This window comes from Phalaenopsis equestris, unplaced genomic scaffold, assembly GCF_001263595.1.
Source record: "Phalaenopsis equestris unplaced genomic scaffold, ASM126359v1 Scaffold000226, whole genome shotgun sequence".
NCBI lineage: Eukaryota > Viridiplantae > Streptophyta > Magnoliopsida > Asparagales > Orchidaceae > Phalaenopsis > Phalaenopsis equestris.
In genome coordinates, this window is record NW_018164668.1 from 1,389,522 (window position 1) to 1,415,110 (window position 25,589).

At 35.6% G+C, this 25,589-nt stretch overlaps 3 protein-coding genes across 4 annotated transcripts in view; 2 read left to right on the forward strand and 1 right to left on the reverse strand.

The window, feature by feature from the left end:
* Window positions 1–2,780, forward strand: part of LOC110023697 (protein trichome birefringence-like 3) — a 7,591-nt gene extending 4,811 nt beyond the window's left edge. For both annotated transcript variants that reach the window (XM_020723232.1, XM_020723231.1), the window contains exons 5-6: window positions 1,829–1,987; window positions 2,431–2,780. In XM_020723232.1, the coding sequence (XP_020578891.1) occupies window positions 1,829–1,987; window positions 2,431–2,779 (508 nt within the window). In that variant the 3' untranslated portion in view covers window position 2,780. The remainder of the gene's footprint in view (window positions 1–1,828; window positions 1,988–2,430) is intronic.
* A 6,773-nt stretch (window positions 2,781–9,553) lies between these two features.
* LOC110023709 (protein trichome birefringence-like 28) lies at window positions 9,554–14,707 on the forward strand. Its single transcript, XM_020723250.1, has 5 exons — window positions 9,554–10,241; window positions 10,421–10,592; window positions 11,938–12,137; window positions 12,591–12,749; window positions 14,176–14,707. The coding sequence occupies exons 1-5, from the start codon at window positions 9,670–9,672 to the stop codon at window positions 14,531–14,533; spliced, it is 1,461 nt and encodes a 486-aa protein (XP_020578909.1). The 5' UTR covers window positions 9,554–9,669; the 3' UTR covers window positions 14,534–14,707.
* A 3,329-nt stretch (window positions 14,708–18,036) lies between these two features.
* Window positions 18,037–25,589, reverse strand: part of LOC110023708 (AMP deaminase) — a 45,780-nt gene continuing 38,227 nt past the window's right edge. The window contains exons 16-20 of the mRNA XM_020723249.1: window positions 25,037–25,210; window positions 24,879–24,959; window positions 19,214–19,312; window positions 18,972–19,092; window positions 18,037–18,307 (exon numbers count right to left, since the gene is read on the reverse strand). Of these exons, the coding sequence (XP_020578908.1) occupies window positions 19,024–19,092; window positions 19,214–19,312; window positions 24,879–24,959; window positions 25,037–25,210 (423 nt within the window). The 3' untranslated portion in view covers window positions 18,037–18,307; window positions 18,972–19,023. The remainder of the gene's footprint in view (window positions 18,308–18,971; window positions 19,093–19,213; window positions 19,313–24,878; window positions 24,960–25,036; window positions 25,211–25,589) is intronic.

The following is a 25,589-nucleotide window of genomic DNA, read 5'->3' on the forward strand; positions in this document are numbered from 1 at the left end:
TCTTCCCGTTGAATTTCTCAATGTCGAATTTGGCGGAACTCATTATCGTGACTAGGATTTCTTCCAATGAATTCTACCTGCTGCCTTTCCAAGAACTAGGCTGAAATCACCAAAATGTTGTACTATTGTATAATAACCAAAATTTTTCAGCCTAAACCTGCCTTTTAACGCCTTATTGTCCAGGAAATTCTCACCAAATTTCTTACCTTCTCCCCGTGAACTCCGCTTCCTTCGCCAACCGAACGGAGAGCTCCAATTCCTTATGGCAGAGATCACACCTGTTCACTGGAGAAAATTTCATGTTTTGTGCTCACGCCTCCTTCCCGCAGGCACTCCTCTGCGTCCAACAGAACAAATCAGGAATTCCTCCTCTGCCTCTCGCACGAGAATAACTGCCTCTCCAGAGCCATTGCGCCTCGCCAAACTTCTCAAGTCCTCCTGCTTTGCGAACTCCCGAACAGGGAACTCCCTGAATCCTTCTCTGCGCGATCTCCGCCTCTTCCCTCTGGCCGAGCTGCTCGCAAGACCGAACTCCTGCTCCGAAATCCTCTGCTGGCAGCCCTGTCGCAAATTTTCGGCCATCGCTTGTGGATTGTTCCTCCTCCGTCTCGCCGAACCGCACAACCTGCGGGGCGCGTGCGAATCCAGTCGATCAAAGCTTCCACTGCTCACTAAATCTGTCGCGATTCGGCTGCCTGCGACGCGATCCGCTTGCTTCCTGTTCGTGAATGCCGAACTTCTCTTCTTCGTCGCTGGCCGCGAACACCTTTACGCGAACACTTCTAGCCAAGAAGTATGGATCTTCCCACAGACGACGCTAATTGTTGTGAGATATGTACTTCCTGACATAGAATTGAAACGCAAATAACAAAAGCAAACACAGATCGTTTACGTGGTTCTATCCAACTGGATCTACGTCAACGGGAGGGAATCAATCAAATAGTTCACTAAGGCAAAAGAAATAGAGAAAACATAGCTTATACATAGAGATGAGCACTCATCTTCCTTCTATGGCCCCCCTCTCAAGCGACACCTTGATACAAGGCCTCAAGATGCTCTCCTCATCTCTAGCTCTCTAGCTATTCTCTCCTCCTTTGTGGTAGCTTAAGATCTCTTCTCTTGCTCTCCTAAGTCTCACACCCTCTCTATTTATAGAAGCGAGAGAGTGGTAGGTGGGAGGTAGGTGGGAGGCAGGTGAGATGTGGTAGGTGAGCGGTACCACATTACAAAAGTGCTATTTTACCTTAGCTCAATAACTGGGGGTCAAAATAACAGTTAAGCGGACGAGCACTCCTAGGATGGGTGACCTTCTGAGAAGTTACACCAACAAGGTGAAACTGTGTGGCTATTTGACCGAAGCGGATAATACCTTGATGGGTGAGAGTTTAGGGTGTCACACCATATGACTAAGAAAGCCCAAGAATCTCCTCAGAATGGTAGAGGGGATTCATAAAGATAAAACGAGTAGGGCTTACTTACAACTTTATATTTTGAGACCAACAAAAGCCCATACATCTCTTCTGAGTGAAAAATATATCAATCAGTGGAAATTTACTTATGTAGCACACAATTCTTATGTATTTATATTTGTCACACCTAAACTTCCATGTTTACACACGAAAGATTTGAGTGTTATGTGTGTACATATGAAAGTTTAGGTCCGAGGTTTGTAAATACATAAAAAGTGTGTGCTATGTATGAGATATTCAATCGAACATCAAATATTAAGTCGAATTAATCTTCCTGCTCTTTTTTGGAGGATTTAAATCTATCACCTTGGACTGGTAAAGTTGCAAAGAACTGATTTTTCTTCTTTTTTTTGATTCAGGTGGGGATCATTTACGAATGGAGAAGAAGGGTATGAAGAGTTTGATGCTGTTATAGCTTACAGAATTGGACTAAAAACCTGGGCAAATTGGATCGACTCCAATCTCAACCAGACCAACACAAGAATATTTTTCACCACAGCTTCCCCCACACACATGAGGTAATTATTAATCTCCTTATCCTTCCCTCTACACTAGGGGTGTAACTGAGCTAAGCTGACTCGTAGCTGGCTAGGCCCCTGCTTGATAGGTGGCTTGTGAGTGGAGCGTGATGAGCTAACAAGCCTAGTTGAAGCCAATCCCGACTTGACTCATTACCTTGTGAACCGGCTAGTTTAAAAAATAACTAATATAAAATATGCTCGTTGTGAAAAAAATTAATATTTTATATCAAGTGATATTTCATTCTTTATGCTATTTATCATTTTATTATGGCACTCGTTTAAATTAATAATTTCCATCTTACATAATAAACCAGCCGGTTTGTGAGCCAGTTCAAACTTTTAGATTTAAGCTCGAGCTCGAGTTCAACTCCACTCATTTACACCCCCTACTCCACGCTTCCTTTCTAATTGAGAAAAAAATATGAAAAATGAGATTTCAGGAGCTCAGATTGGAATCGAAGGAGCGGAATTCGATGCTACAATGAAACGAAACCAGTGAGGAAGAGAGGATATTGGGGGAGTGGGGCTGATAAGAGAATAATGAAAGTGGTTTCAGACATTGTTGAGAGGATGAGAGTTCCCATAACTTTGATAAATATAACTCAGCTCTCAGATTACAGAAAAGATGGGCACACTTCAGTTTATACAGAGACAGAGGGGATAGTATTTACAGAAGAGCAGAAGGCTGATCCACAGAATTATGCAGATTGTATACATTGGTGCTTGCCTGGAGTTCCTGATACATGGAATAGGATTTTTTATGCATATTTTGTGAGGTTGAAAATGTAAGAAAATCAATGGAATTTTTTTATTTTTTAATAATTTTTGGAGTTGAATTATGAGTTAATTAATTCAGTTTGAGTTGGGTTTTGATTGTGACTTCAGAGTTATGTGATTTCTTGTTTGGGAAATTTACATGCCTGCCACATAATTTCTTAGTATTTACATATCTAACAGCTTAGGTTTGATATTTACAGTCATAACACTGGTGGCATGAATCCAAGCATAAAGTAGGGTATTTCTATGCATATAAATATGAAAATCTGTGTTGGATATGTAAATACATAAGAATTGTATGGTATGCATTCTTTATTGTAATTTGGAGAAATTGAGGCTATGATTTAAATAGGTATCACTCAATTCTTATGTATTTATGTGTCGAACGCAAACTTTAATTTTTACATATATGCCAATCTTGTTTATATAGTAAAAGATGTATTTCACTTTTAAGTTAAAGTAGTGGTATTTTTTATGGGAAATGAAAATTTTGATTGGTATAAATGTTATTTAGCAGAATGCTGGTTTTTCCTTGAGCTGCAACACTTAAGAGGGATTTTTGGTTATGTGGTTTATTATGGTTGACAGATATTGATTTTTTCGTGCGATGGAAAGCGATGACCATCTTGATTGAGTAAATTTTTCCCAGTGTCTAGGTTAGTCGGCCTTTTAGGCTTCTTTATAGAGTTTAGTTTAACTTTCAATCTAAGAATCTTTCCTACCTTACTCTATAGTATAGGGGTTCTGATCAATTCATGTCTATCATTTTAAATATCACTGATTCTTCTTTTTAAACCCTATCTAACTCGTTAAAGCATTATTCCAATTTTTTTAAACTTCAAATATCATTGATTCATCCTTTAAACTCTATTCAAGCAGTTTAAATAACATCAATTTAATCATTTCAAAATTTAATCATTTCAAATCAATCCTTTAAAATATCACTCATTGAATATCAAGCTTTCTTTGTCAGATAATCAAGTTTTTCTACTCCTTTGAGCTCAAATCTTTTAAATCCTTTTATAATTTGACTCATTACATTAATCAGGAGTTTTTTTTTTAGGGTTCACGATCTTAAGGATGTAATTAATTACGAGGCCTTACTCTTGTAAGAAGGAAGACCCTAGAATTAAAATAAACATTATCTTACACTTGTGAGATAAGGAAAAAAACCCTGGTTCCGTAGACTGAAAGAAGGCTTTCATCATCAAGGTGGTTAGGTCCATGTCTAACATAATATTCACTTCCTTCTATAGAGCATATTATTTTGCGAAATGTTGTGCCCGATCATGGATAGAATGTCTCCGAAAGGCATTATGGTGTTGGCGAACAAAAAATTTGCCCACCAAGGAGCATAACTCCGATAACACATCATGGAAAAGCTAATCTTCACTCTTATTATTTTTGTACTCAGGCTTCAGCCCTACTTAGAGACACCCAATCAGGGTAATTATCAATCACCCCTTAACGGCGGTCCTAGCCCAAACATCATGACCTACTTCTAAAATGGGTTATGGAGATTAGCTAATTTGAACTATCCTAAGTCTCAAGAACAACAATCAAGGTTTAAGTCATGATGAACTTCCTGGCTGACTTCTCCGAACTGAATGACCCCGCTGATGAAATTCCCCCAAGTCCTACCTAGATCCTTCCATATTGACCAAGCATCCAACTAATGCCAAGTGGGACTTAGACTCACACTCACAAGTCCAGACGTTGACCATCTATACCAATTAGTGGATGTAGAATTAAACTCCATTAACAATCAGGCTGAATAAGACGCCCTTCTTGTTGGGTTACATTTTGTCTATGAGATGTGTGCCTGACATGTCTTGGTAAAATCTGACACGCAGCTCGTGATCGACAAACTAGTGGTATGGTTCAAAACTAGGGAATAAATGATGATGAGATATATCACAAAAGTCAAAAGCCAAAAAAGAGAAATCCAAACGGTTCAGAATTGAATATATCTCTAGGAACGATAACAAGGTAGCAGATCTCCTATCTAACTGCAATCGCCTAGGGGGGAGAACTCATAAACTCTTGCACCCTACCATCAAAGTGGCTAGGGCAATGGAAGTAAAGACCAAATGGGCGAAGAGTTGGGTCAACCCTTACATTCACTTTCTCAAGACATGAGATATCTTTTAAAAATGTTACCAACCCAAGACATTTCAAATTCAAGGCCATCCATTATCTTATAATGGATGATAAGTTATTTCGAAGGTCAACCACTCCTTTCTATCTAAGGTCAGTGTGTGAGTGCAAATTTGAAGAGTTGTTGAAGAATTCTCAAGAAGGTGTGTGTTGTGCTAGAAATTTATCGCACTAGCTACAACCCATAATTAATCCATAACCGTTTGCTATCTGGGAGCTACATACTCTCAGACCTTTTTCCACTTTTAAGGGGAAACAAAAATATATACTAGTAGCAATTGATTACTTCTCCAAGTAAATAGAAACCAAGACACTTGCTCAAATAACAACTAATATCATCCAAAACTTCATCCGAACGAATCTCATTTGCAGTCATGTAGATATGACATATAAATAGAAGAGAACATGCGCAGTCGATGGAAGCGACATTCAATCCAACTATAATCTTCAATTCCTCCTCAACTTCATAGGAAACATTCACAAGATAAATAACGTGCAGAGGCTAACACATTACAAAAACCATAAATCCCCTTTCTAAAAATACAACTTGCCAACAATAACACATTCCAAAAGTAGAAAATACTAGAAAAAGTAAAGTAGAGAGAGAGAGAGAGAGAGAGAGAGAGAGAGAGAGAGAGAGAGAGAGAGAGAGAGAGAGAGAGAGAGAGAGAGAGAGAGAGAGAGAGAGAGAGAGAGAGAGAGAGAGAGAGAGACCTTATTGTCTACTCCAGTTGGTGGAGAAATCAACTTCAGGCAGGAGAAGCAGTTTGGCCTTTTATTCATCTGCTATCAGTTGTGATATATGATTCAATCGCATATAGCTAACTTCCTAAATAAGATTATTGTAATTTATAGAATTAGCATTAATGTTAATCTTAACTTTAGTTGTTAAGCTGAACAGACCATTAAAGACCATTATTTCCTGGTTGGGCAAATCCTTCAGCATCAAATTTGAAATTTTATAAGGCTTTTAGTGTAAAATTACCTCAAATAAGTTTAGGTGCTAGATTGTTGGATATGTAAATACATAGAAATTGAGTGGTATATATGTAAATACCCCAATTTTAATAATAATATATTTATTAATAATTTTTATTTTATTCCATTTAATTTCCATTATATGGAGTTACTGATTTCATTGCTTCCTATCAAAGTATGTAAGCCATTGAAAGAGACTAACCATCAGTATCCAGAAGGCTTACATACACTTAACTTCAACAAGTCATTTGGGCTTTGCCACAACATGAAGAGAAAGCGATTTATCATCCAATTTTCTAATAATAGAATTTATTTCCCTTTTTATTAAAAAAATATATATAGAAAATAGTTTTTTCATATTATTATTTACTTCTTGTCTAATTTAAAATAGGGGCATTTATATACATACCACAAATATCTTATGTATTTACATATACGGGCCGTGTTCGGTTCGTTTGAAATTTAATTTGTTTGAAATAAGCCCGGTTCGAAATTGTTCGTGAAATCACTGTTCGTGTTTGATTCTTAATGAACGAGCTGAACACGAGCTGTTCGCGAACGGCGAGCCAGTTTGACTTCCCTGATATTAATATATATAAATAATATATTATATTAATTATATAACTTATAGTATATAAATACATAATATATATTAGTGTATTACTAATATAGTATATTAATATATAATTATTATTAATTTATTATATATTATAATTTATAAAATTCAATTTTTTAAAATGTCATATATTTTTTTATGTATAGTTATTTTAAATTATTTTATATTTCGAACAATAACGATTCGAACACGAACGAACGCATCACTGTTCATGTTTGGCTCGCTTAATTAACCGAACAAGAAAAATTTGTTCACGTTCGTCTGGTTTACCCATCGAACAAATCGAACACGAACTCATTGACAAACCGAACACGAATTGCTCCGACAGCCCTATTTACATATGTGACGCCTAATCTTTACCTTTTTTACAATTATATCATCCAAATCTTTTGCATTACATAAAAATACCACTGATTTAATTTTCATTCATAGGTACGATGACATATAGATAAAATTTAAAGTTGAGGTTAGCCAGCCAAGTCAGAAAGTAGTCGAACGACTATCTTACACAGGTAAAATATCATAAATATCTCAATAATAATCAATTTAAAGTAGGGGCAGAAGTATAATATATCATCACTCGTAACATCTCTTCTACAAATACACGAATTAAATAATGCATAAGACACGATTAATTACTACATATTACTATTTTTTTACTCTCTCTCTCTCTCTTCTTACACTATTCATTTGGTGTGATCCACACGCAAATCTGGAACCATATACGTATCTAATACCTATAGTTCGATATCTACATTTATTACACTTTGGTACGATAAAGTTATGCATGAGAATATGTATTTTTCTTTTAAAAAAAAGCAATGACTCGATATTTTTGATCAGTTGTTACTTATTTGAGTGGTATATATGTAAATATGAAAATTTAGATATTTGATACATAAATATGTAAGAATTGTGAGGTATGCATGCAAATGCCCCCATTTTCTTATATATAATAATAATAATAATAATAATAATAATAATAATAATAGAAACTCCAATGAAAGTCAAATGTTGACATTAAATTGAATAATTAGATCAAATTTGACAATTGTGGATTCCTTAATTTTAGCGAATGTTCATAAGCTATGCGGCCATTTTTAATTGATTTTAATATTTAATTATTTCCTGAATTTATTAAATATTTAAAAAATTATTGTGAAAGGTGACATTCTAAAAGGGAAATATTAAAAAAAAAAGGGCTTTTACATACAAATCACCTAATTTCTATGTATTTGCATATCTATCGCTAGGGTTTTGAATTTAGCTTGAAGATGATTATTCGCTCCAAAATTGAATAGAATCTTGGCTTGATCGAGATTGGATAGAAATGAACAAGCCCAACTACGACGAAAATGTTTGGATCAAATTTTTTTCGAGTTGTACACAGATCTGCTTGAACTGGCTCGAGACCAGCTCGATGTATTTTTTTTATTTATAAAAATTGTATATAATACTAAATTAAATCCATTATAATGAGCCACTAGCCAATTTCGAGCAGGAATTGATCGAAATAAATCAATTTGAGCCATCTTGTTTTGATTTCAGGCCGAATCTAATTGATTTCAAGCTTGAATGGATAAAGAATAACTCAAATTTGAGCCTTGTTTAGATTTCGAGCCAAGCTGGCTTAAAATCAAATGAAATGAGTTACAAGCCGATTTTGATCCGAACTCAATCCATTTCGAGCCAGCCCAGCTCGGTTCGAATAGACTTGTCAACAACCCCATCTTCCACATTAACTCTACATCTCATATTTATATCACCCAAATCTTTCATATCATATATATATATATAGAAAATATCACTATTTTAATTTTTAAAAAATTAAATATATTTTTTGTAGATAAATAAGATGATTTATGTAAAAATTAAAATTTAATTTCAAAAAAAAAAAATAATAATTGCAGTTAACAGTCTAACTACTCATGTCACCAAACCAATTCCAACAGCGGTTTAGCTCTCAGCTTCAGTACTTAACCCCATCTATTCCTACCAAACTTTTTTTTAAATTATACTTTTATTTTGTGAAATTTACATATTTACCACCAAATTATCATGTTTTTATATATCTGACACCAAAATTTTCATATTTACATACATAACATTTTGGTGTTTATAGATATAGAAATAGATATGATAAATAAAGAAAGGGACACTATTTTACTCGTCAAAAAATGACTACTCCTCTTATGTAATTGAGCCGAGTCAAGTCGAGTATATCAGTTTGGACTTGGCTTGATATAATTATAAGTTGTTCATGTTCGGCTTGAGCTAGTGTCGAGCTTTCACATATTGTTCAAGCTAGACTTGTTTAATTTTTTCAAGATTTGAACTTGATTTGTTTATGACAATTGAACGAGCATTTAAACGAGTTAAGAATTCGAACGAGTATCTAAATTTTCATATAAATAATATAATAATTAATTTTTAAAATCTAAATAAATCATATAATCAAATGAACTAACCCACATGTTATCATTTGGTCTCTAATAAATGCATTCTCATAAGAATGAATTTTAAAATGGAAGAAAAGAATATTGAAACATGAGAAAAAAATTTAAATGAACTAAAAGTAATTCAAATTAAATAATAAAATAAATATATAATTAATAATTAACCTAATAATACTATTGATATGATAATATATTACTATTAAATATATAACTAAATTTTATTTAAATAATGTACCACATATGATACGAGCTATATTCGAGCTTAATATCGAGTGTTTTACAAGCACTTGTTGAACGACAAACGAGTTTGTTCGTGAACGTGAATGAACAAGTTCGACTATGTTCGTACTAAGTTCATTTAAGATTCGAGTTTTAAAAAATTGTTCAAGCTTGCTTATTTGTTAATTTGAACAAATTTGATCGAGTCTTAGTCGAATCATGTTCGAGTTATTCACCGAGTGAGTTGGTTCATTTACAGTTTTATTCATGAATAGCTAAGGTGGGTAATCTACATGTAAAAAATTAAGTGTTAGATATGTAAATACATAAATTCTGATAAACTTTTACAACTTAGCCCAATATTTTCATAAATTTCTCCAATTTTGCAAAACAACCCCTCACTTTACCAGCTCCAATCCTTCTTCTTAATTGCATTCCCTCCGCGCAATCCCCAATCCACCTCTCCTCAACCCACAATGATTTTCTCTCGCCGGAAATACTCCTCCTTCCTCACCGCCGAGGTGCTCGCTGGAAAACATTCTTCCGCCGCCACCGGCGTCCGGCAGCACAACAAACTCTCCATCTTCGCAATCGTCCTCTCCGTCATTCTCTTCGCCGCTTTCATCTACAACGATGACCTTAAATCCATCGCCGAATTCCCCTTTCCGGCCAAACCTCCCTCTGATTCTCCCCTCCCCCTTCTCCTCGACACCACTGAAGAATCTAATCGGAGCATCGGATCCATGGATCCGATCACCAAAAACCCTAACTGGTGTGAAGAGGAGCAGAAGGAGAAGAGGAAGGCACCGAGATTGAAGGAGGGGAGCCAAGACGACAGGGCGTGGGTTTTGGATAAAACGGTGGTGAGAATAGCGGAGGGGTGTGATGTCTACGCGGGGAAGTGGGTGTACGACAATGACACGCGGCCGAATTATAGGGAGGAGGCGTGCGAGTTTCTGACGGAGCAGGTTACTTGTATGCGGAACGGTCGCATGGATGATGCGTATCAGAAGTGGAGATGGCAGCCTAGAGATTGTTCCCTACCCGAGTAAGCAGGAAATCTCTTTAATATATTAAATATAAAAAAAAAATTATTAAAATACTAAAGATTGATTTTTTAAATGATTTTATTACTGATAATAATATTATTATTTCTTTTTTATAAATATGTGATATGATTAATTAATATATGATAAAATTTAATTAAAAAATGGGGGGGAAATGAAGGTTTGATGCAAGGGTGATGCTGGAGAGATTGAGAGGGAAGAGGCTGATGTTTGTGGGGGATTCGCTGAACCGGAATCAATGGGAGTCTATGGTGTGTCTTGTACAATCTGTCATCCCTCCGGGCAAGAAAACCCTACTCAAGAACGGTTCACTCAACACTTTCAGAGCAGAGGTATGGTAAATCTGTTAAAAATTATATATTTTTTTGGGCATTTACATGCATTATACACAATTTGCATATTTATATATAACATATAAACTTTATATTTACACACATGTCCTGTTCATGTTCTTAATATCACATAAAAATAGTATTTTTATCATTCTTTAGAAATGAAACAGATCTTCATGTATGAAAGTTTAGATGGGAGATGTGTAAATACATGAGAATTGTGTGCTAAGTATGCAAATTTCGAATATTAATTTTTTATATAATTTATCTGGTAATAGTGCAAGCTATTTTTCATCTTACTTGAAATATTTAACTTTTCTTAAAATGTTTTTTAAACGTTCAAACAAAACTTCCAGTTTTGTTGGCTTTAAATGCAAGTATTAGTTGTGTATGCTGCTTCCTACGAGTTCATCAAAATTCGTGCTAATTAATTTGCATGAGAATTCAGATGTGGGAATTTACATGCGTGATTGAGATGTGGGCATTCATTTGCATGAGAATTCATATGTGCACTATATTAGTTTGCTTGAAAATTTTGATGTGGGCATTTACACCCACTTCCTCTGTACAGGGGTGGAACCGGTCTCTTATTTTAGGGGAGTAAATTAGTGCCTCCTTAGACCCAATGTGAGATAGATTAAGATAATGAATGACAAAGTAATATTTCAGGAAGAGTAACATAACAACTTACTCTCTAATATAAATAAAAATCTGAATTTAAGAGGTGGGCGAACCTACCTGGGTCCGCCCCTTCTTCTGTATTATTTTTTTACATCTATAAGGCCCAGATCTTCCCCATCACATTAAAAATACGATCATTTTTATTAACTTTTAAAAAGTGAAATGCAATGTTATTTCTCAACGAATTTTTACATATCAATCATCCAAAACATTTAGTAGAATATTTTGACCAACCAAACTTTAAATACAATGTTTTTATCATTTTTTTATTACAACGACCCTCATTTACTCATTTATGAAAGTTTTGAGTGAAAATTTTAGGGAATTAAAATATTTTATCTAGTATTATGGATGGTTGGTGTGTATAAACCCCAACAATTTCATATCTAACACATTTTATTTCATATTTTTAACACTCAAAACCTTACTTCACAACAAAAACACCGCTATGATTAACATTTTAAAGCAAAAAACAAACATCTTAATGCACGAGTTTATGATACTATAATATTGTAAGTATAAAGCCCATAAAGAAAAGTAATTGCAAGAGTTTGAGGGTGTGTTTTTGCAAAGAATTATAAGTTTGAGTTTACAAAAAAAAAAGAAAAAAAAAGGGGTTTTTATGTAATAAAAAATTGCAATATTAATGTGCATATTTATGTAGGAGTATGATGCCACAGTAGAGTTCTACTGGGCGCCATTTTTAGTGGAGTCAAACTCAGATGACCCAAAGAAGCACAGCATACTTGAAAGAATCATCATGGCAGAGTCAATAGAGGAGCATGGGAAGAACTGGAAGGGCGTTGACTTTCTCATCTTCAACACATACATTTGGTGGATGAATACCTTCACCATGAAAGTCTTGTGAGTAATATATTCATCACAAAGATTTACATTCATTTTCTTATGTATTTACATACATACCCAACACCTAAACTTTAATTTTTTGCATATATTGTACCTTCTTACCAATATGCATAAAAGTGTGTATTTCACTTCTTTTAAAGTTGATTAAAAAAGTGATTTTTATAATGTGTAATGTAAAAAAAGTAAAATTTAAGTGTTCGATGTGTAAATACATATTAGTTGGTTGGTATGCATGTAAAAATCCCATTTTTTTGGGAAGATTTACGTGCATACCTCTCAATTCCTATGTATTCACACACTATGACACTTAAAGTTTAATTCTTACTTATGCATGAAAATATATATAAAAGATAAATATGAGGAGTTTGATATGTAAATGTATGCATGTGAATTGGGGGGTATGAATGTAAACAATAAAATGATTGTGGTGCAAAAAATTTTGATGCGCAGGAGGGGATCGTTTGAAGAAGGGTCAACGGAGTACGAGGAGGTTGACCGAGCGGTGGCATATGAGAAAGTGTTAAGGGCTTGGGCGAAGTGGGTTGATGAGAATTTGGATGCTAAGAGGACTATGATATTCTTTATGAGCATGTCCCCTCTCCATATCAAGTAATTATGAATTTACCCTAATTAATTATGTGCTTAATTATTCATAAATAACACTTTGCCGCAATTAATTAATACAATTTAACAATGCCACATATATTATATATTAAGATATTATGTTATGTTATCCATTATGGTGTTAGGTTTTTTGCTTTTTAGTCCAAAACAATTGTCAATATAGCAATCCTAAAAAAATATAAAAATATTATATTTTTAACCATCTATTTAATGCATTTTTAGATAAAGTGACTGCTATAGGTGAACATATATATATATATATATATATATATATATAAAGGAATGACCAGAGGTTATTATACGAGCCTCCAATAACCCCTAATGTGCCCAACAATTTGAATAAAACTTCTTTAAGGTCAACTGTGTCAAAGGGGTTCGAACCCCCAATCTGAGGGATCTTATACAGTAGATTTCGAGAGAGAGAGAGAGAGAGAGAGAGAGAGAGAGAGAGAGAGAGAGAGAGAGAGAGAGAGAGAGAGAGAGAGAGAGAGAGAGAGAGAGAGAGAGAGAGAGAGAGAGAGAGAGATATCAAAATTTAATTAGAATATTTAAAAAAAAAATTGCATGCATGCCACATTAATTTTTTGTATTTACATATTTAAAATCTAAATTGTGGCATCCATTTATATAAGAATTAATTGTTTCAATCATATTGAAAGAGTTGATATTAGCATTCTTTATGTGATTTAAATATTTAAATGTTTTATATAAATAAATATCAAAATTTAAATGATCAATCTATAAATACATAAGAATTTTATGTCATTTTATGTATGTAAATCAATATGTACATAAATATGTATGTAAATAAATATTCATTTTCTAATCCTCGTTTTCATTAAATTTCGTGCCATAGGCCAAATCAACTAGCTTTAATAACCCTCCTCTCTTATTCAAAATAAATATAATAAATTTTAGAGCTATTTACAAATTTTTATGTACATCTTTATCAAATTTTATTCGAAACATCAAATTTAGATTTTTATAATTTAGCCTTTTGTCCTCCTGAAATATTATTGTTGCCTATTTTGAAGTATTACTTTGACCTTTATTGATCTAACCCCTCATACGTTGGGTCTTGAGAAACAGTTTGCCCCCTCTCAAAAAATAGGTTGATTTCGCCTTTGTCCAACGAGACCACGTGATTTACAGCGGCATGGCTGTATTTGAATCATCGTCTGGACGTGCGACCAACTGCACCTATTAATTTTTCATATCTAACACCTAAATTTCCATTTTTATATTTATACCACTAAAACATTTAGCAAATAAATTCCAACCCAAAATTTTCATTTTTATCAAATTATGATAGTGGCTCGGTAGTTCAAAAAAATCATTTTGATGGTTATTTGTAAATAACAAAGTTTCAGGTGATCTGTATGTAAATATCCATTTTTTTTCCATATAATAGGAGCGAGGACTGGGGAAACCCTAACGGCATAAAATGCGCCTCCGAGTGGCGTTCCCCCCGTGGGCGGCAGCCGCCGCTGGACGTGGGAACCGATTGGAGGCTATTCTACGCGGCGGCGCGGGTGATAAGCTCCATGAAGACGGCGGTGACCTTCGTTAACATCACCGCCCTCTCGGAGCTCCGAAAGGACGGCCATACTTCCGTTCACACGATACGACAGGGGAAGCTGTTGACCGCAGAACAGAAAGCCGATCCCCGGAACTACGCCGACTGTATTCATTGGTGTCTGCCGGGGCTTCCTGATGCGTGGAACCAGTTTGTGTATGGGTATATTGCTTCGGGGACGATGAGTGGCTGACTCGTAATTTTTTTCAACTCTTTTTTTTTTTTTTTTTTTGAGGGATGATGAGGGGAAGAGATGAAGGAGAAAGGGTGATTAAGAAAAATGGTTGGATTTGTTTTAGTGTTGAGTAATATAAAAGGAATTAATTGAAGGAAGATTTTTATATATTTAGATTGAGTTATGTGAGCCAAAAATAGTTTACGATGATTATTTCTATATGGGATCGTTTTAGTTTTAGTTTCAGAGTTTATAGAAGTGTCATAATAGTTCTAGACTATTTTAAAATTGAATGCTAAGAATCCATTATAGGAAAAAAAATTACATCAAGAAGTCTTGATGCAAAACTGTATCAGAACTCCAATCACAATACGTCATGTGTATTGTCTGGCCCCGCCATGTATTATAAATTATTAATTTATTTTATTCGGTGGGGTTGGACGGTATACATGATTTATTGTAATTGAAATTTTAATACAATTTTGCATCAGGACTCCTAATGTAATATTTTTTTCCTTTCACGAGGATTATTGCAACTTCAATTTAAAGAATTTTTTAGACTACTTTTATTTTTTTTTTTTGCATTTATGTAAACTTTAGGATTAAAATAGTCTTGTATATAAACAGTCAGGAACAATTTTGACATAGTTCAAGGTGAGTTTTACCCGACGATTATTTTGAGAACCAATGTTGAAAAAGTGACTTTATTTGATACAATATTGAGGAAAATGTGTGCAAGTAAGGCTTGAAATTAGAGGTCAAACTTTGGTGATTTGCAAACACTTATGAAATGGCTCTATATTAATTTAACCAAGTTTGCATCATGGCAATAGTCATATAAGATAACACACCTTAGTAAATAAACTTGAATTAGTTGTGAAATGAATTAAATACAAGACTTGTATTTCACTTTGCATGTTGATTCCAAATTCTTAGGCATTTACATACATACAAACCATTTGTTTATTTGCATAACTAACTTCTGAACTTTGTTTTTTTTACATTTATATCACACAAGTATTTCATGTCACAACAGAAATAGCACTATTTTAATTAAAAAAAAAATGAAATACAACTTTTCATGCATCGCTAACGTGGTATATATGCAAAAAATAAAATTTAAATGTTAGATATGTAAATACATAAGCATTGGGTGGTATGTATGTAAATCTATCAGAATAATAATAAATAAAAAGGTAAAAAATACATCTTAACTATTTTTTTCCCCATTTATGCCATTAAATCATTAAACAACTCAGTAGGCTACCTTATAACATGTCAACTTGTACATAAAATTAATATATATAAACCCAAGGGCTAATATATTAAGAAAAAAACTAAGAGCTAATATATTAAAATGGAAAAGATACAGATAGGTTATATGAGTGGACCCAAAACAGACACACTACCCACACAGTACAACACGCAAAAATCTCAAAAAAAGAAAAGATACATATAAGACCATAAACCAAAACCACCAAAATGAGAAAAAAGTTATGAACGACCAAATTTAGTCACGTCTTTGCCTCTAGTTCTAGAAAGAGTCGGCTAATAAATTGGTGAGTTGCATGTCATTACCCAAAGTAACCAATGTATCTTCAATTAGATTCTTGAGATCAAGTAGGTCTTCATTCTTCGTCTTCCTCCTAGATGTATAAATCTATCATTCCTCATTCGAAGACTGACTCATCTGATCAGTGTGTTGATCAACAAATTGTCGGGCATGTATAAGCTGATGAGTCCCTTGCGCCTGATTAACAGTAACGACATGCTCGTTCGGATGAGGTAGTAGGATCGTAGTAGAAGGATTGTTAACCGTTATAACTACAATAGGTTCTAGTGTATGTGAAGTATGAATTGTCGCCTCTGCACTGGATATTTCTTGAATATGAGAAGCTACAAGGCTCTCCTGATTATTGGTCTGAGCATTATCCTTTGTAGGTAAGTGTCCTTCAGTATTGTTTTCAATAAGGTTTGAAGGTGTAGATTGCCCAGCAAAGCCATCCGACAACACATCAATCACAGAAACTGAAACAATATTGTCAGGGGGATCCTCAGGGCAATTAAATTAGACACTAATTCCTATCTTGTGGTAATTTACTCTTATGCACTTGAGCTTTAGATTTCAAGTTATGATAGAGTCTGTGACATTTGTCAAGGGTATGCCCAAACATTTTACAGGGGTAAAATAAAAAAGTATATGTTCCATGATAATTTGTTGTCAATATTCATTGTGTTGTGCCCAACCAGATTTCTGTAATGTCGGGTAAAGTGATATCTTTTTCCACAAGTATTCTGGCAACAAAATGTCTGGTAAGATTGAAAGTGGGTAAATCCAGCTTCGTAGGATCCTCAAGTATGACCCCAATAGAGTAGAGAACCTGATGATTAAATAAATGCAGCTTGAGACCAGGTAAACTAAATCATACTGGCATAGTGGGAGATTCATGGTTTCGGTCAAAATGAGGAGACTACTTGAGTAACTTCATTGAGTTTCCTGCAATGTTAAGATATTTTTTTAGAGAAAATTCGAGCACAGTCTTCAGTCAAGGCTAACTGAATCGACACATGTCTCTCATCAAAGAGTCTCACTTTCCACTTATCTACTGGTTTGAGATCATGAAAACTCTTTCTGATAACTTCCATAAGAGGGTGCCCCCACTGAAATTTTCCAATAAAATGAACTGGTATTTCTCAATCAAGATTGAAATTTCTAAATCAGATAAAAAAATATTGTTTTCTCACATTTCCTATTTGTCTTCTTAACAAAAGAGAAGTCGCTTGTACCATCAAGACATTTCTTATAGCTTAAGGGGAAGACAACAACCGACTCTATTAGATGATTACCCACCACATGGGCGAATGAGACTTTGTCGGGTTCAACTGAAAGAGGGAGCGCGCCCACAAAGTAAGGAAAGAGTCCACCTGCTACGACACTGTTGTACACGAAAGTAGCAGAAAACAATAACGTAGCAAAACATAGGCGAAGATGATCGCGAAAGACACGGAGATGGAAAGCAAGGGGACGTGAAGACGCGAGCCGACATAAGCTCAGCGTCGAAACAGACGAAGCTGAAGACGCGAAACGACGGAAGCAGAGAGACAACAAAACATAGTAGACGAAGGTCTAAACAGAGACCCTTTTCCTTCGAGCGTGATTGATGCATTGACGACAAAAATCACCATGCGAAACCTTAACAGAGACTACAAAAATCATTATATATATATCCTAACTGTTAAAAGGGAAATTTACCTGCGTACCACAAAATTAATAAGTATTTTTATATCTAAGACCTAAAATTTAATATTTATGTTTAACATATTATTGTCACAAACCTATCCATGAGTTTATGTATGTCCCTTCCAAAAGTTAACAATACTAATGTTTTTTTATGTAATATGAAAGATTTGAGTAGAGTACATGTAAATATGAAAATTTAGGTGTATTAGACACGTAAATAGATAAGAAGTAGATGATATGTAAATGCCACATATTATCAATACATCCATGAAATAGCGAGAAAAAAAGTTTTTATTTATTTATTTTTTTAAAGAGTACTACATCCTGACTCTTAAAGAGTAATAGATAAATTACAATAAGACTTACAGCAGATCAGCTTCAATAATTACTCAACATAGTAATAATTTAATCAAAATTGCGAGGCTGATAACTAACTCCAGTTAAGCAGCATCCATACTTACTGGAGAAAAAAACAAGACAAGAACTCTTAAGCCAACCATGGGTAGAAGCTCAGTTAGGCTCTAGTGAAGGCCGCAATGGCTGTTGACCTCCTATGAGAAACAACAAGTAAAATGATTATAATAACAATACATAAATTTTACATACATTCCACACAATTCTTATATATTTACATATCTTGCACCTAAAGTTTGATATTTATACATACAGCACGGTCAGAATCACATCCAAAGTTATGCATTAAAAGACATTTGTTTCGGGGCGATTACATAAAAACCACACAAAATTTGCTAATTACAAATCAACCGCCCTCTGTCATCCATTTTTCAAATTCTCGCTCATATATCAAAATTCATTTCTATAGTTTGATTGTGGCACGCGTAAGTACATCAGTTATGCAGTTCAGTAATATCAATTGGTTGGTTAATTTGTAAATATCAACATTTCAGGTGTTGTATGTAATTATCCCATGTTGTGGCAATCATATACAGACCACCCGAAACTTGCTATTTACAATCAACCCCTCTTTCATCCATTTTTCAAATTCTCACTACAATATCAAAAAGTTTATAATGAAGTTATTTTGACGTGATGTCAAAAATTTAAGTATTGAACTTTGGATGTTTGATATATAAATATGAAAAAAGTTGTGTGATATATTTGGGGGGAATTATATATATATATAGATAGATAGATAGATAGATAGATATATGGGTCATGTAAATTCCAAATGCTATTTATGTTGACTAAACTTACCATAAAATTAAGGCGATGAGAGTATATAAGATGCTTGGAAGGGGAGTGAACCTCACTTCGGAATCGTTTCAGATATTTTGGGCTTGCCGAGATAAACCTGCCGCATTTCCTCTCTCCAAATCTGGAAATTTATGATGTTATGGATATATAATTATAAACAATGAATAAAATGGATCAACCAATTTTTTTATAGAGATGAAGATGCAAGCGAAAATAGAACAGAGATGGTGAACTCTATATACCATTTCGCGGAATTCAACTCGGATGTGGGGAACATTTGTCTTCTGAATGTCATTTCCGTCGGGGCCTCTTTTGTAATAACTTTTGCCAATCCAGTGGGACTGCGAACATGTTTTATGTAAATAACAATTAACTTTAATATTATGTGAAATAACACATTTACAAATACAATCGGTATTGTTGAGATTAGTAATTTAATTTCGTGAGGTCTAATTGTAAATGGAAATTAGAGAAGCCTAACTTTTGAATGGGAAAGTTTTAATTCCTTGGAACTTATTTCTTCATGGTATCTGAGACTTTGCTCTAACCTAGCAGCAGACTGCGCAAAGTTGCACCTAGGACGGAACAGCATCGTGCAGTCAGCTCGCTGCGCGAGACGGGATTGCGGGAAGGATCACCAGGAGTCTCCAACGACAATTAGAGCCTGCTGGGAAGGCAGATGGGACGGAACGATCGTGGGCAGGATCGCCAGAGGTCACCAATGATAGGATCCTGACTTAGGAGCTTCGCAATACGTCATACAATGGTGATTGGAGACTCAGACGGGATCGTGGTGATACAGCTTGATTAGAGTTTGCTGAGAAAGCAGACGAGATCGCAGGAAGAAGCAGGTCGAGGAGCTGTAGGGCGAGCAGATCCGATTCTTTGCTAGTAGGAATTGTGCACTGCGGATTGTGCAGAGGAAGAAGCTCGTTGCGGCCAAGGGCGAGGGAGAGAGGAGATCAAGCTGATGTTGTTGTGAGCAACAAGAAAGGTGTAGCAGCCAAGTCCAAGGGAGAGAGGGAAAGAGGAGATCAAGCTGATGTTGTCGTGAGGAGAGGTGTAGCAGCCAAGTACAAGGGATAAAGGAGATCAAGCTGATGTTGTTGTGAGCGCGAAAGGTGCACCCTCCTACCGGAATTGAAGCGGGAGTTAAGGCAGCAAGCCAAGGCACGAGAATTTGAGCACTTGTGAATGGATAGTGCTCGAATAGATGTGCCCGGCTTAATTAGAGACTGCGAGTGAGGAGCGGGCTTGTTTTGTTGAGGGAGAGAAAACACAATCAGTGGACACATGCTGAGATCTTGCATGCTTGAGCGGTCACGTCGGAGTGCGAGACCTGGAGCTGGTGAAGCACCAGCGAGAAAGCGGGAGAGTCGCATGAGCCGAGTGGACTTCTAGGTACAGGATTAGATTTGGTTGCATCGAGCTTGGGTATGACGGGTGCCTAGGGGGGAGCCTCGCCGGTGCTACAACTGTGGAGAAGTGGGACACTTGAGCATGGCTTATCCAAAGCCACCCAAGCAAAGAGAGACGGGTGGATGTGAACAGTCTATAGGTCGTGATCATAAACGTGGGGGCCCAAGGGGTGGAAGAGGACACTACTAGGAAAATATGATGGTAGCAAGAAACGAGGGAAAAATAAGGGTAGTCTTTATCGATGAGGATCATGAGTTATTGGAGATGTTGAAGAGGAAATAGAGAGAAGCAGATAATGTGATTGAGGATACATCCATATTATCGTCATCCAATGGAAACACTGCTAGTTATGCTCACTCAACCAAATGTACTCGTGATACATGTGCTCTTGTCTCTATATCAACCACGAGAACACCAGAATGGATAATAGATTCTCATGCATCTTGACATGTGACAGGTAATGCTATGGAATTCTCTTCCTATACTCATTTAGTAATTCCAGATAGCATTCAAACTGCTGATGGTACAACACAACTTGTGGTTGGTAAGGGTACAGTGAGGGGTACCGATTCTTTCCAGTGAACTTTTATCCATTAGTGTCATTATTCTTCAATTAAATTGTGATGTTTCATTTGATATTCCTAAGGTGATCTTTCAAGAGAAAGGGACTGGCCGAAGGTTTGGGACTGACACGTGGCATAGTGAACTTTGATACTAGGGTATAGCTGGGATGAACTCACCCTTGACATCCATGGTTGAGAATGCTAGAGCAGGAGAATCTGAGAGGAGTGTGGGGAATATATTACCGCTACATCACAAACGCATGTAATACTCTTCATTCAGTCTATTGAGTCGTTTGAATACATCATTGTATGAAAAAGCAAACAGGGAGAAACTTGTGTGTGATGCTTGCGAGTTTGGCAAGCTCACTGGGAGCTCTTATGTCAGTTATGGGAATAAGAGCTCCAGCGTAATTTGAAGCATTTTGATGTATGAGGATTTTGTTCTACAAATTCGATGAATGGTATAGATATTTTGTGACCTTCATTGATTATTATTCTCATTTTACTTGGCTATATCTGATGAGGAACAAAAACGATGTGTTTGCTTTCTTTAAAGACTTTCACAGAGCGATTCAGACTCAATACGGTGCAGTAGTGAAGGTATTGAGGTCTAATAATGAAACAGAGTATACCGATAGACGTTTGAAGAGTACCTGTCAACCCAAAGGATACAACATCAAACCGCGGGCCCATACAATCCAGCACAAAATTGAGAAGCTGTGAAGAAGAATCAACATCTTTTAGAAGTACCTGGAGCATGATGATATCCATGAGTGACCCACAACATTTATGGGGGTAAACAGTGTTGATAGCCGCTCAATTGATTAATAGAATGTCTTCAATAGTGTTGGAGTGTAAGACTTCTAGTCAGATATTGAAAGGAGACAACAGTGGAATCCTTATATTGAAGGTGCTTGGATGTGTATTATGTGAAAGACAATAGATCATCTGTAAGAAAATTGGATCCCAGAGCTGTGAAATATATGTTTATGAGTTATTTTACTACTCAGAAAGGTTATAGCTATTGGAGCCCGATTGAGAACAAACTCTTTGTGAGTATAGATGTGTCATTCAGAGAGTTTGAACTATACTACACTCTAGAATCGAATTCACCATTCAGTGACGTAACGGACACTGAAGATATGAGGCAAGAGAGAGTGAGAAGTAGTGGTGATGGAGTGATGCAAGTGGGATCAATTCCATGTCCTGCGATATGGGATGAGTCAATTGAGGAGAATGAACTCAAAGGTGGTGGAATTCATGCTGAAGGTAAGCTAAGGGTGTAGAAGCAAACTGAGAGAACAGGGTATGTTGTGCCAACAAGTCTCTTGTCTCGGTCTTTCATAACTCTTGATATACCTATATTGTCCACCTTTGATTCAAAACTCCCAGGTGATATTATTCTTCCTCTGTCCACTCCTAATCCCCAAACGTTAAGGAGGACCTCTCACAGCAATGCAGGACATCTTCCTGATCGTTTTAGGTGGGAACTTGGCATTGCGAACTTTATTTCTTATTCTAACATTTCACCTTTGCATGGAGCGTTCGCTATATCATTGGACTGTCTCTATACCAAAGTGTTAGTAGGTAGCTAAAGAGGATCCAAAGTGGAAAACTATCATGCATTGTTTCCCTTTGGCACAACACCTCCAAACAAACGATCCAACTTCTCCAGCTCAAGATCAATTCCACTGTATTTAAATTTTTTTTGCGGCATACATCATTTATAAAGTCATATAGCATGTTGGATTTGAAAAAAACTTAAAAATTAACAAAAACATGGGACATTTCAAAATGCTCGCCACTAGTTTTCTGTCCACCACTCCTCGAAAGTATCAATATTTCTCTTTATCAGATCTCACCCTAAACCCATTGATCCTATCTTCAATTCTTTCAAGATTTTTCAATGCACTTTTAGTTGATCTCATTTGTTTTTTAACTGCATCATATCATACTTTATGCCTGTACTTGGATTTTCTAATAATATTTTGTCAGTATTCCTTATTGAAATAAGTTGTCGGCCTATTTCTCAATTCGACCTTCTTAAGGTAAATGTCGCAAAATATTAATTGTCTCATTATCCCACATTGCAGATGAACCGACCTATTTTGTCTTAACCATTGTATCACTAGTATGAAAAAAAATAATCAACATAAATAGGAACGCCACAATATCACAACTCAAAGAAAAATAGGAATGCCACAAGATCATCTTTAATGCCCCTTCACACCACAATACACCTACATATCACCACTGTTATCACCTCCGCACAACAACACATCAAGTCACCAAAACATCCACACCACCACCACCACCTCCAGACACCAACCACCATTTCCACACATCCTCTAGCATAAACAAAACATCACACCAACCACCACCTCCGCAACACCGCCACCTCCACACATCCACCAACACATCCTCTAACACAAACACAATCATACACCAACCACCACCTCCCCACATCCTCTAACACAAACACAACCATACACCAACCACCACCTCCCCATATCCACCAACACATCCTCTAATACAACCACCTCCACACACAAACCAACATACACCACCACATCCACACACAAACCAACGCACACCACCATCTCCACATCCACAACATTGCTATCAACAAATCAAACACCCTCTTTCAGTCATTTTTTCAAATACTTTGTCACATATCAAAGGTAAAGATAAAACCCCAACCGTTTTTCATTTGATGCAATTTCATACAGGGCACCCGAAACAATGCTATCAACAAATCAAGCACACATTATTTTCAAATTTTCTGCCAAACATAAAAGATGAAGATAAAACCCGACCCCATATTTTTCATTTGATGCAATTCCATACAGGGCACCTGAAACATTGCTATCAACAAATCAAGCACCCCCTTTCAGCCATTTATCAAATTCTCTTTCAAGCATCAAAGGTAAAGATAAAACTCCATCCCAATTTTATCATTTGATGCAATTACATAAAAAGCACTTGAAACATTGCTATCAACAAATCAAGCATCCTCTTTCAGCCATTTCTTAATTTCTCACTCAAACATCAAAGATATAGATAAAACCCTATGTCATATTTTTCATTTGAGGCTACTAAATACAGAGCAGCCGAAACATTGCTATCAATAAATCAAGCATCCCTTTTTAACCATTTTGCATACTCACAATCAAACATCAAAGACAAAGATAAAACCTCATTCCATGTCACATTCAACCACAAAAAAGAAAAATGCAAATTCCAAATCATAAAGAGAAAGCCACAAATCGTAAAATCCAAATACTCACTTCAAACCGCAGATGAGAAAGCCAAAAATAGCAAAATATAAATTCTCACTTTAAACTGCAAATGAGAAAGCCACAAATCGCAAAGAGAAGGTCATTCCATAAAAAAAAGGCAATACTGTGGGAGGACGAAAAGCACATTAAACAGACAGAGACAGAGAGCCAAAGATCGAAAGGAAAAGAGACAGGAGAGAGACAACCTGTTGCCACTGGAAAGACGCGAGAAAGTAGTGATCGAGAGAGGCGTAAAATAGGGCAGAAGAACCGCGAGAGAGAGAGGGCAGCAGTGAAAGGGGAGCACCGAGAGGCATACGAGTAATAGGTTCGCAAAGAAAAGCAGACCGCGAGGTCAAACCCACAGCCCGCATTTAACATAAATTTTTAAGTAACGCTACCACGCCGCGGTTTCCAAACGCCTCATCTAGTATTTTCATAACGCACCGCGCCAAATAAGCTGCCCCAAACGGGCTGTAAATTTCTTATTATCTCTATTATATTTTTAATCGTGATGTAATACAAGATAGTGCTTATTGTTTCTATATCATAAATTAATCGTGATGTAATACCACACATCATTCCATATTCTCTAAAGAGGCAAACATTATGTAACGTATTGTGTGAACATTATTGCAACAATATACCTTAAGAGCATGTGAAAAGCCAGATTGATACACCGAATTCCTTGCAATCTCGCACAAATCACAAGAAGTTAGCTTCCACACCTGCAAGAGAAAAAAGCTTAGCGTTGGGACAATTAAGTCTGTAATTAAGAGAAATAAGATGGGAAAGAATGTTTTACTGAAGCTGCAATGCTGTATTCCTCCACCAATGGTTCTTTGGTGAGATGAATTTGAAGAGGATCGTCAGTGGAAAGAGAAACATTAAGACCCCTTTGGAAAAACAAAGGAAAAGGGTTTCGATGGTAATCCAGAAATAATGAGTTGTTGCTCAAAGGTGACATTGCCAGACCAATCTGAAAAAGAAGCCGGAAAGTTCGGAAAGTTCACAATATATGTAACAATATATGTATATATATATATATATAATTGTTTTATTTTAGAATGTGATTGTGAAAAAGTAAAGCTGATTATTACCAAACACAATAATCACCATATGTAAAAATGCATTAGGGGATATTTGGGATCATTTTAAGGATTTATTTTTTATTTATTATTATTATTTTTTTTTTACTTGCAACGAAACATGTTTAATATTTTCTAACATGCTTAATTGTTTTTAAAAACACTCAAAACAAGTTTTATGTATTTTGAGTGTTTTTTATAAAATTTCATTTTATTTTTAGAAATAAAAAACAAAAGCAAGCAAAAAAATCACGAAATAAATAGATTTTT

Excerpts from the sequence above, each read along its gene's own strand:
- LOC110023709 (XM_020723250.1), top strand. The coding sequence starts at position 9,670 with ATGATTTTCTCTCGCCGGAAATACTCCTCCTTCCTCACCGCCGAGGTG. Across the intron at positions 10,242-10,420 it reads AGAGATTGTTCCCTACCCGA|GTTTGATGCAAGGGTGATGC; the intron begins GTAAGCAGGAAA and ends GGGGAAATGAAG. Across the intron at positions 12,750-14,175 it reads ATGTCCCCTCTCCATATCAA|GAGCGAGGACTGGGGAAACC; the intron begins GTAATTATGAAT and ends TCCATATAATAG.